The sequence below is a fragment of the Quercus lobata genome, unplaced genomic scaffold, assembly GCF_001633185.2.
Source record: "Quercus lobata isolate SW786 unplaced genomic scaffold, ValleyOak3.0 Primary Assembly Scq3eQI_151, whole genome shotgun sequence".
NCBI classification, from domain to species: Eukaryota; Viridiplantae; Streptophyta; class Magnoliopsida; order Fagales; family Fagaceae; genus Quercus; species Quercus lobata.
Window position 1 is genome coordinate 16,023 of NW_022154837.1, and position 11,817 is coordinate 27,839.

The window sequence follows — 11,817 nt, forward strand, 5'->3', positions numbered from 1 at the left end:
TACATTCTTCCATGCATTACGTAAACAGGTTTTGAGTACCCATGCTTTTCCCTCTCTCCCATGCTTCGGACACCACTTCCTCACATTGTTCATCCTTTAGCCACATTGATTCAAACCTAAACATTTTAGATCTCCGACGCCATCCTCGCCTTGTCCGTGGAGCTTTGAGTACCAACATGCAATGGTCTGACATTGATGCTGCCACATGATGTAATCTCACACCCGGGAACATTGCCACCCAGGATGATGATACTAGGGCCCTATCCAGACGTTCTCTAACCCAGCCTCGTCCGCCCAGCCTCCTACTCCAAGTAAAGTCAGAACCTATATACCCCATATCTCGGAGATTGCATCGATTTACTGTCTCCCTAAAGCTCCTCATCTGCCCCTCAGGCCTTAAGTTACCTCCCACCTTCTCTCTAAGATGTAATATTTCATTGAAGTCCCTCATGCAAATCCATGGAAGATCACTTCTCTTACTCAACTCTTCCAACAGTCTCCAAGACTCCTCTCTTTTGCTAGTTTCCGGGTGGCCGTAGAAACCGGTGAATCTCCACGTCTTGTTACCATGTTCTTCAGTAACTACAGCATCTATATGATGAGGCGAGAAAGTTTGGACGTCCACTTTCGTAGAACTTCTCCATAAGAGTACCAAACCTCCACCCCGCTTTATACTAGGGACAACCAGACCCTGTTGCCGATCTAGTTTGCTCTTGATACCTTTCATTTCAGACACTACTAACTTGGTCTCAATGATGAAGACCAAAGTGGGATCTTCCTCCAAAACCACCTTCTAGAGAGCTTTAACTGTACAGGGGTTCCCAAGCCCCCGACAATTCCAACAGATGGCACTCATTGCTCCCGACGGGGCTGTCCAGCAGCCGCCGCCGATCTAAGTTGCGTTGCCATTATTTTACTAAGCGCTAGCACCTCTCCTTCTATTTTCTGTTTTTTCCCCGCTTCCTCTCCCTTCGGGATCTCTTCTAAAGGAGCACGTATCTTTTGCTTCAGTCCTACTTCATTGTCTTTAGAACTCATCACCTTATCAGTGAGCTCCTCATCCCGTTTGTTCATAACCCGAGCCCCTTTCCATGCATTCTCCTTCCCCGTCACGTTGCTCTCTTTTTTATTCTTTTTCTGAGCTGGGCTCCTTAACGTCTTTCTTTTTGTTTCACATGGTGGGCTTGGGATATGAGATCCTATATTAAATAGGACTTGGGCTTGACTTAAAGCTTGGCCCATTGGTGTATTAGTTGGGGTGGGTAAGGCAGGGTCCAAATCCATAAAAGCCTTGTCCACTTTAGATGTGGGCCCAACCCAATAGTCCGCTGACTTCTTCAGCTCATCCTCCTTGACATTTAACTTTTTAAACTCCATAAATCTCTCCTTGTTTTCCTCACAATTCGGTGTATGATCTGGAAATGGTAAATCTGCCAGCTTTGTATCAGGTGCAGAGATTGCGGCGTCAATTTCTTTCAGCTTTTCTTCAAAATTTAAGAATGCCGGATTTCTTGGGATTTTCTCCTCCCCCCGTAGGCGCATGACAGCTGGACTTTCTATTTCAGTCCTAGGGTTTTTTTAAAAAAAAAACTACTATTGGAGGAATTTTTCAAAACTCCAAACTTTGGATTTTTTTTCCACCATAATAATGGGTGATGTTGATTTTTGAGTCTCACGTCTCTTTCACTTGTTTTCTTTAGTTATATTTTGATGATAACGAAACTTTGCACCACTTTTATTGCTATACTTCATTTATAAGCCGACGATGATTTCAAAATTTATAATATTATTATCATAAAAAAAAAAATTGTAATATTTGATTTTGAAATGGAATAGATAACTATAAACTAACAAAAATGGTTTCTGCTGCCAAAAAAAAAACCATTTTTTCTAGTAGGTACCAGACCATATAGCCTTAGATCAACACAGAAAAATAAAAAGAAGGTAATGTAGCCTTCCGATATTGGTTTTAATTTAAATAATTGATACAATTGGACAGCATCACAAGCAACTTATCATATTTCATTGTATTAAATGGGTGTATGAAAGTATATGCTATGGCATATACAAATTATGAACAATAACCTCTCTCTCTCTCTCTCTCTCTCTCTCTCTCTCTCTCTCTCTCTCTCTCTCTCTATATATATATATATATATATATATAACATTGGAATCTTTGACTTTTTATTGACCTCTTCAGAGCATGCCACATCATTATCATTTTTTTTTAAAATAAAATTATTTTTGTTTAGTCCAAACTTAATCAGGAGTAAAACTCTATCTCTATTACAAGTCCACTTAAACTCAAACTCATCATTATCATTTTTTTTAAACAAAATTATTTTGTTTTGTCCAAAATAAGAAGTGAAACTCTATCTCTCTAACAAATCCAACTTAAATTCAATCTCAAACGTTAATAATTTATCTCTAAATTTGCGAGGTTACAAATTTTTTGTAAGCCATTGTACATTTAAGTAATGACTTCTTCATCAAATTGTAATACAAATTGAAGTTATACAAAAGCAAATCATACAATAACGTAATTTCTTAATCAATTTAAGATTTTATAAAATTATTTTAGACTATCTCACATAGTATAGGTTAGCAACTAATATTCATGATAAAACACAAAACTCTAAAATAAAAGAGTAAATTATTGAAAAAACTATTTGCACAATTTTTTTCAAAAATTGAGTTGATAAATTTTCCTGATGTTCTTATCTATTCCTATATACTATGGATATTATGTTTTTTTATTAGCTATTAACAACTAGCCCCCTCAACATATTTTGACTATAGAATTATTGAAAATAAAATACAAATAATTAGCAAATGGATTTTGTACGTTTCTACCGGACCTTTACGTACCCAAGGTTTATATGATGGAAACCCCCCCCCCCCCACCCATATTACCATTTGTTACCCTAAATACAGATGGAATTGGTAAATTACACAATTATGTAAGGGTAAATATGGCATGGGATGGGAGTTGGGGACACTGCTATGTGTGTGTATATATATATATATAATCTTATAATAATCTGATTCATATTTGGTAATATCTTTACTAACAACTTGTCTTCCCTCCTTGGTGTGTTGGATTGCATTTATGAAAAAGAATGGTTCTTTGTCAGGAAAGGCTAGACTAAACCTACGACTAAATCAGTGGGCCACTAAACAACTAGCTACTGATAACCTAAATAGCAAAGCAGGTAGGAAATTAATTAAGCGATATTTATGGCTGACTCTCAAAAAGAGTTTAGGAGAATCTCTAATGTAAAGAGTGGTATTGAAGCAATTGGGCCATACTAGAAACAACTTATAATGAATTTACCAAAACCTTCAAAAACTTCAAATGTAGCATGAATGAATGGAAGAAAAGTGTTATATCTATAATATTTTCACAAATAATTATAAATGGTTAGTTATTATTGATTATAATTTGAATCTATCTCTGCTTCAAAATTTTTTTTTTTTTGAATCTATCAATAAAATTACTCTTTTACCCTATTAATAATAACTTGTAACAACTTACTATTAAAATTTATTATGCAAATGTTGTAAATATAACATTTCTCATTATTTATTGTTTCTGGCGACAACTAGATCTAACCATCAAAGGACACTTATGGGTACAGGAAAATGTTATTTTAGTGGTGTAAAATACTTCTTGTATCGATCCCTGAATGGATGTTAATGTGTCATTTTTAATTCATTGACACTTTTTTTATTGGTCCATTATAGGATTGCAAATTGTTCACCAATTCTTACAGGTAATAATACATACATATATACATATATATATATATATATATATATATATATATGCGCGCTCCGGCTAAAGAAAAAAATCGGAAAATTAAAAATAAAAAGAAGATAATGTAGAGTCCCTGGTTTTCATTGCATTTAATGTGTATATGTCCCTATGAAAAACTACCAACCATATTAAATAAACAGCTCGTGTCTCTTTCTTCTTTTTTGTTTGTTTTTTTTGTGAAGGGTCAACAAAGTACTAGTTTTCATCATATATAAAATAGATGGATGCAATCTAGGGACGTTTGAATACAGTTTATTTTGCTGAAAACTAAAAACTCTGTAGCAAAATAATTTTTAAATTTGTAAACAGTACCGTGAGATCTATTTTTTATATTTTTTTAAAAAAGTAGTTGTGAGTCCCGTGAACAGTACACAATGTCTTTTGTATAGTATAATCCGCATGCATGAACAGTATGAATTACTGTACATAAGCTAAATATACTGTTTATATCTCATGAATAATGCAAGAGTCGCTGAAAAAAAAAAAAAAAAAAAAAAAAAAAACGCAAACGCAGGAGCTAGGCGCAAAACCAAACGCACACCTAATATACAGCAAAAAAAAAAAAAAAAAAAAAGGCTCTCCGCTATTGTATGATTATGATTACGATTGTATCTAAATTACTATCTAATAGTACTTCTGGTTTTGGAAAGGCAATACATACAAATATATATGTATATATATATATATATATATTTTTTTTTTTTATGAATAGAAGATAGAAATATTTTTTCATTGATGATAAAAGTGTAATACAATGTGTCTAGTATTTGGGGTTTTCCCTAACCACCGATTGATGCATCAGGACACAATAGGCAAATTCAACTAGCTGCATGGTACACTTTTTGTTGTCAACTAGAGAAATTTATTAAGTAATCCTGGAATATACCTCGAATTACCCACAATAACCCATCAATTAAATAGGGTTAAAAAAAAAAAAAAAAAAAAACTAATACACACCCTATTATTCACTACACACTAGTGCATGAGAGAAAGTGAGAGTGTATACGCTTCATATTATCAATATGATTATAATTTATTTCCATATAAATTTTAAATAGGTCATGCATTACCCAAGTATAATACAATGTAGAATTTCGACTACATCATCGAGTAGGCTAAGAGTTGTGATACTCAATCAATTCTCTTATATTATATTATATTATATAGAAAATGGAATTTTTATTTTTATTTTTTTAATGCTTATACATTTGGATAGCTTAATTTGTGAATTTTATGTTAATACTGATTTAATGCTTAAATATTAATTTACATGGACATATTATTTTGTTAAATGTTGATATTAATTTTTGTTGTTTAGTTTTATTAGACAATTGGTACTGTTAAAAAGAATTATGAATAAAAATATTTCATTTAATTTATTATTTCTCAAATGCATTATTATATATTGTATTTAATAAGTTATTGACCAAAACTGTGCAACGCATGGGCATTCAACTAGTATGTATATATATATATATATATATATATAACACTGGAATCTTTGACTTTTTATTGACCTCTTGAGAGCATGTCACATCATTATCATTTTTTTTTTAAATAAAATTATTTTTGTTTAGACCAAACTTAACCAAGAGTGAAACTCTATCTCTCTTACAAGTCCACTTAAACTCAAACTCATCTTTATCATTTTTTTTAGACAAAATTATTTTTGTTTAGTCCAAAATAAGGAGTGAAACTCTATCTCTCTAATAAATCCAACTTAAACTCAATCTCAAACGTTAATAATTTAATTATCTCCAAATTTGTGAGGTTACAAATTTTTTGTAAGCCATTGTATGTTTAAGTAATGACTTATTCATCAAATTGTAACACAAATTGAAGTTGTAGGGATAAAGGTCTAGAATAATATGTTGGGCCTTGGGCTTTTGTTCGAGGAGGGGCAAATAGTTGTCAGGGGTTCCCAATTAAAGTCTTATAAGTGAGGAACGAATGGAAGGTGGTTCGAGGAGGAGCTCCTCCTCGAATATGATAAATGCAGCTCAAGTATGTATTCCAGCAACTAGAGTAACCCTCCAAGAAGCTCCAGTGATAGGAATGTGTCTCATGAATGTGCGAGAATGAAGGAAACTCAAAAATATCTAAGGGAAAGTTGCTACCATCGCATTAAATGCACTACAGCTACTTTTCTGGCCGCATTTATGTGGAGAAGACCTCTGAACAATGCTACCTTGGCGAATACAACTCATAGAAAGCCAAAGAGGGTGTCCAATGGGACATGTACTTAAATAAGGGCTCAGATGATCAACAAGTGTAAGATCAAGATGGCCTAAAGAGGGCTATATAATGTGAGAGACCCTCCATGAGAAAATGGGAGGAAAAGAAAGAAAAAGAGAAAAACACCATCGCAAGCTGGGAACCAGACCTGTAATAAAGCTTTAAGAGCAAATATTTAAGAATTAGTATCCTCGGACCAATCCAAGGACGTTGTTCCTTAATAAACTTCTGTTATCTTTCTCTCTTTGCCATCAAAATCTATTTTTCTGTTATCTGATTCACTAAAACCCAGTTTTCCAACCCATTCTCTACAAATTTATTGTTTTGAGTTTTTTTAGGCTTAAGTCCATATACCCATTAGGCTAAAAGTCTAAACCAAGTCCTTACAATTGGCATTGTCTGTGGGGAGAATACTTTGGTGATAGTGAGCGCAACATTCAACCATGGTAGGTTCAGATCCATAATAGGCAAAGTCCATAGGATCCCAACATCAAAATCCTTTTATCAACCTTGAGCGGAGAAGAGATCGGGAGGGGAGTGTGCATAGTGCCCAGATCAGAAGAAGTTAGTCATGGGGAAAGGGTCACCCCTCTCAGGAGGAGAATACCAGAGCACTGCAACTGAAAGTCGACCAGCTGAAGAGAAAGCTGTGCCATGCACAGCGAAGGCAAGCCTCCTCCAGCCCGAACGCCTCCCTTGACGGTGAAGAGGATGCTAGCTACAGACGAAGGTCAAAGACCCCACCCAGCGAGTCTTTCTCCTACGAAGAGGAGCACCACCACAAACGTAGGCATAAGAGCCCACCTCAAAAAGGTGTGGGAAACGACGCTATGGGCAAGGCGTTGGATCAAATCTCCAGGTCGCCTTTCACGCACAAAATTGAGGTAGCGGAACTCCCTCGGCGGTTCACTTAGCCCACTTTTACCATGTATAATGGCAAGGCAGACCCCGTTGAGCATGTGAGCCACTTCAATCAGAGAATGGTTGTCCATTCCCTAGACGAAGCCTTGATGTGCAAGGTCTTCTCATCCAGCCTAGGACCCGTAGCAATGAGATGGTTTGACAGCCTGAAGGTCGATTCCATAAGCTCCTTCAAGGAGCTCACCCAGGCATTTGGTTCTCAATTCGTCACCTGCAGCAGAGTTCCTTGACCCCTATCTTCCCTACTATCCTTAAGTACGAAAAACGGAGAGACCCTGAAAATGTACTCGGATAGGTACTGGGAGATGTACAATGAAATTGACGGCGACTTTAAAGACGTAGCCATCAGTACATTCAAGGTCGGCCTCCCAGCCGAGCACGGCTTAAGAAAGTCTTTGACAGGGAAGCCTGTCACTAGTGTGTGCTAGCTCATGGATAAGATTGACAAGTATAAAAGGGTCGAAAAGGACCAACAACAAGAAAAAGGAAAGGATAAGGTTATCCCTCAAGAGAGGAGGGATTTTAGGTCGGACCGATACAATAACAATCGGCCATGGAGAGATTTTGCTGGTCAGTCAGGATCTACCAATACTCAGGTGGTCAATGTAGTGTTCCGAGAACTGGTGCACCAGGTTCTAGATAAGATTAAGAATGAATCGTTATTCAAATGGCCAAACAAGATGGTTGGAAACCCCCTGAGGCGCAACCAGAACCTTTATTGCCAGTACCATCATGACCAGGGACACACTACGGAGGATTGCAGGAATTTGTGGGACCATTTGGACTAACTGGTCCGAGAAGGAAAGTTGAAATAGCTGTTGCACCATTCTAGTGGCCAGGGGGGCCAGACAAATTTAGAACCCCGAAGGGATGATTCTTCAAGACCGCCTTTGGGAACTATCAATGTCATCTTCGTTGTTCCCGGTAGGACCGGTTCTTGTCCCTCCAGAGTGATATCTGTAGCTCGGTTACCCGCTAAAAGCAACAATTTAGAGCCTAAAAGAGCCATAATAGAAATCTGGCCAATTCTGGGCTTTTCGGACAAGGATAAGATCGAAACCATCCAACCCTATGACAATGCTTTAGTGGTCACACTCAGGATAGGGGGGTATGATGTAAAGAGAGGTAGACCAAGGTAACACTGTCAAGATCATGTACCCCGACCTATACAAGGGGCTGAGGTTAAAACCTAAGGACCTGACAACCTACGATTCCCCTCTGATAAGTTTTGAAGAAAAGACTGTTATTCCAAAAGGTCAAATTAGACTACCCATACAGGCTGGTTCGGAAATGGTGGAGGTAGACATCATCGTGGTGGATGCCTATTCCCCCTACATGGCTATTGTGGCCAGACCCTGGCTTCATACTATGGAAGCCGTCTCATCTACCTTGCACCAGAAAGTGAAATACCTCTTGGGAGGCCACGTCGAAGAGATTGTGAGGAGTCAATCTATGGCTAGGCAATGCCTTGTGGTGGCCATCTCACATCGACACGAAGCTAGTTCTTCGGCTATTGCTAAAAGGGACTTATAGCAATCAAAACCTCCAGAGTCGTCAGCTTGTGGACCAACCAAAGAGCCGAAATGCGAGGATTTGGAAAAATTTGTTATAGGTGGTGATTTGGAGAAGTTCTTTCAGGTCAGGGCTCAACTGCCTCCTCAAGAGAAGGAAGAGCTGTTGGAATTCCTTAGAAGAAACATTGATGTGTTTGCATGGGACACTTATGAGGCCTCGGGGGTGGATCCGAATTTCATCTACCATCATTTGAACGTTAACCCATCCATCACTCCCAAGAAAAAATTGCCTCGGCGCCCATCTAAAAAGCATGTAGACGCTGTCAGGGAAGAGGTGATAAAACTCAAACAGGCAGGGGCTATCAATGAGGTTTTCTACCCCGAATGATTGGCCAATACTGTAGTAGTAAAAAAAGAAGAGCGGGAAGTGGTGAATGTGCGTAGACTTCACGAATCTGAATAAGGCCTACCCAAAAGACCCCTTCCCTCTGCCTCGAATAGACCAATTGGTGGATGCAACGATGGGCCATCCTCGGATGAGTTTCTTAGACGCCTTTCAAGGGTATCATCAGATACCACTTGCCCTGGACAATCAAGAAAAGACTGCATTTGTCACTCCCACTGGAAACTACCACTATAAGGTAATGCCATTTGACTTTAAAAATGCAGAGTCTACCTATCAAAGGATGATGACGAGAATGTTTGAACCACAGTTGGGTAAAAGTATTGAAGTCTATATAGACGACATGGTGGTGATGAGTAAGGTGGTGTCTGAGCACGTGAGAGACCTCGGAAACATCTTTGGAATCCTGAGGAAATACAAGTTGCGTCTAAACGCTTCCAAGTGCTTGTTTGGTGTCAGATCAGGCAAGTTCTTGGGATACATGGTGACTCACAGGGGTATTGAGGTCAACCCCGATCAAATCAAAGCCATTAACAGTTTACAACCACCTCGGAATCCTAAAGAGGTCCAGAACCTTACTAGAATGGCTACCACCTTGAATCGGTTTATTTCTCGGTCAGCGGATAGGTGTAGACCTTTCTTCCTCTTGATGAAAAAGTGGAAGAGATTTGAATGGACAGAGGAGTGTGCATTGGCTTTCCAAAAACTTAAAGAATATCTATCGTGGCCACCTATCATGTTCAGTCCTGAGGTGGATGAGGTCCTGTTTGCTTACATTGTCGTGGCCCCTCACGCTGTAAGTTTGGTGTTGATACGAATTGACAATGACGTATAACTGCCAGTTTACTATGTAAGAAAATCACTACATGAGGCCGAAGTTCGTTATCTACCACTAGAGAAGGCCGTCTTGGCAATGGTGTTTGGTACACGAAAGCTTCCCCATTACTTCCAAGCACATACAGTTGTCGTCCTGACTCAACTTCCACTCAAAGTTATACTTCGAAGTGCTGATTACACGGGGAGGATCGCTAAATGGGGCACAATCCTAGGAGCTTTTGATATCAAGTACATGCCTCGTACCTTTGTCAAGGGCCAGGTCCTCGTGGACCTGGTGGCCGAGTTCGCTGAACCCCCATTAGAAGAAGTGACAGGAGCACAGCACATGGATGGAAAATCAGTCGACATGATCTCCCAACATGACCCCCTATCCTGGAAAGTGTACGTCGATAGTGCAGCAAACCAAAAAGGGTCCGGGGTGGGGATAGTATTAATATCCCCCGAGAAAATCACTATTAAGAAGTCACTGAGGCTAGACTTCTCAGCCACAAATAACGAGGTTGAATATGAGGCCCTGCTGATGAGAATGACCATGGTTCAAAAAATGGGCGCAAAGGCAATAGAGATGTTCTCAGACTCAAGATTAGTCGTTGGTCAAGTAAAAGGAGAATTTGAAGCGAGGGACGAAAGACTACAAAAGTACTTGAGTCAGGTGGGACACCTACGATCAGGATTCAAATCTTTCATTCTGTTGCATATCCCTAGAAGTGGAAACACACATGCTGATTCCCTAGTCACGCTTACGACCTCCCCGACACAAGGCCTATCTCAGGTCATCCTTGTAGAGGATTTGTACAAACCCGTAGGGGTGGAGAGAGAGGTGGAGAAAGAGGTGGTCCATTTTCACCAAGTCAGGGTAGGGCCTAGCTGGATGGATCCCGTGATATCATTCTTGAAGGACAACATCCTACCTGAGGAAAAATCAAAAGCAGCCAAGGTACGTAGGAAGGCTCCTCGATTCTGGCTATCTGAGGATCAAAAGTTATATAAATGCTCATTTTCCAGGCCGAACTTGCTGTGTATACACCTCGAGGCAACAGAATTACTATTGGAGGAGTTACACGAGGGGATCTACGAAAGCCACACTGGAGGTAGATCTTTGGCACACACAGCCATCACTCAAGGCTATTGTTGGCCAAATATGCAAAAGGAAGCACAGGAATATGTAAGGAAATGCGACCAATGTCAAAGGTTCGCGCCAAACATGCTCCAACCGGGAGGAGTCCTTAACCCTCTGTCCAGCCTTTGGCCGTTCGCGCAATGGGGCTTAGACATTGTAGGCCCTTTCCCCAAAGTAGCAGGAAACAAGAGATACCTGCTAGTCGGCACGGACTACTTCACTAAATGGGTTGAAGCTAAGCCCTTGGCAAACATCAAGGACATGGACGCCAAGAAGTTTGTTTGGAAAAACATTGTCACCCGATTCAGAGTCCCTCATACCCTCATCTTGAACAACGGCCTACAGTTTGATAGCAAATCTTTTAGGAGATACTACTGTGACTTGGGAATTAAGAACAGATACTCTACCCCAGCTTACCCCTAAGGGAATGGACAAGCCAAGGCTGTTAACAAGGTCATAATGAATGGACTCAAGAAGAGGTTGGATGATGTGAAGGGAAAATGGGTGGAAGAGCTGCAACATGTCCTCTGGACATACCAAACCATGCCTCACATATCCACCGAGGAAACCCCCTTTTCAACCACCTATGGGGCCGAAGCTGTCATTTCTTTAGAGACTGACTTCCCAACATTAAGGACCAGCTCATTCAATCCGAGCAACAACAATGATCTATTAGAAAAGTGCTTAGACTTCATTGAGGAAAGAAGAGAGAATGCAATGGTTCAGTTGGCATACTACCAACACAAACTCAAGCAAAGTTATGATGCCAATGTAAAGTTAAGGCCATTAGCGCCTGGTGACTTGGTGTTGAGAAAAGTTCTAGGTACTACAAAGAACCCAGCGTGGGGAAAGCTATGGTCCAATTGGGAAGAATCATACCGCATCACCTCGGTGGCTAGTATAGGAGCGTATTTTCTGGAAAACTTAGATGAGCATGTAATACCACGCCCTTGAAATGTAAACAACCTGA

General features: G+C 39.4%; 1 protein-coding gene across 1 annotated transcript; it reads left to right on the forward strand.

The window, feature by feature from the left end:
• Positions 1–8,125: 8,125 nt before the first annotated feature.
• LOC115973478 lies at positions 8,126–8,875 on the forward strand. Its single transcript, XM_031093742.1, has 2 exons — positions 8,126–8,410; positions 8,507–8,875. The coding sequence occupies exons 1-2, from the start codon at positions 8,126–8,128 to the stop codon at positions 8,873–8,875; spliced, it is 654 nt and encodes a 217-aa protein (XP_030949602.1).
• Positions 8,876–11,817: the final 2,942 nt, after the last annotated feature.

Coding starts and splice junctions, on each gene's coding strand:
- LOC115973478 (XM_031093742.1), top strand. CDS start 8,126: ATGTACCCCGACCTATACAAGGGGCTGAGGTTAAAACCTAAGGACCTG. Junction 8,411..8,506: donor GAGGCCACGTCGAAGAGATT/GTGAGGAGTCAA, acceptor AGGGACTTATAG/CAATCAAAACCTCCAGAGTC.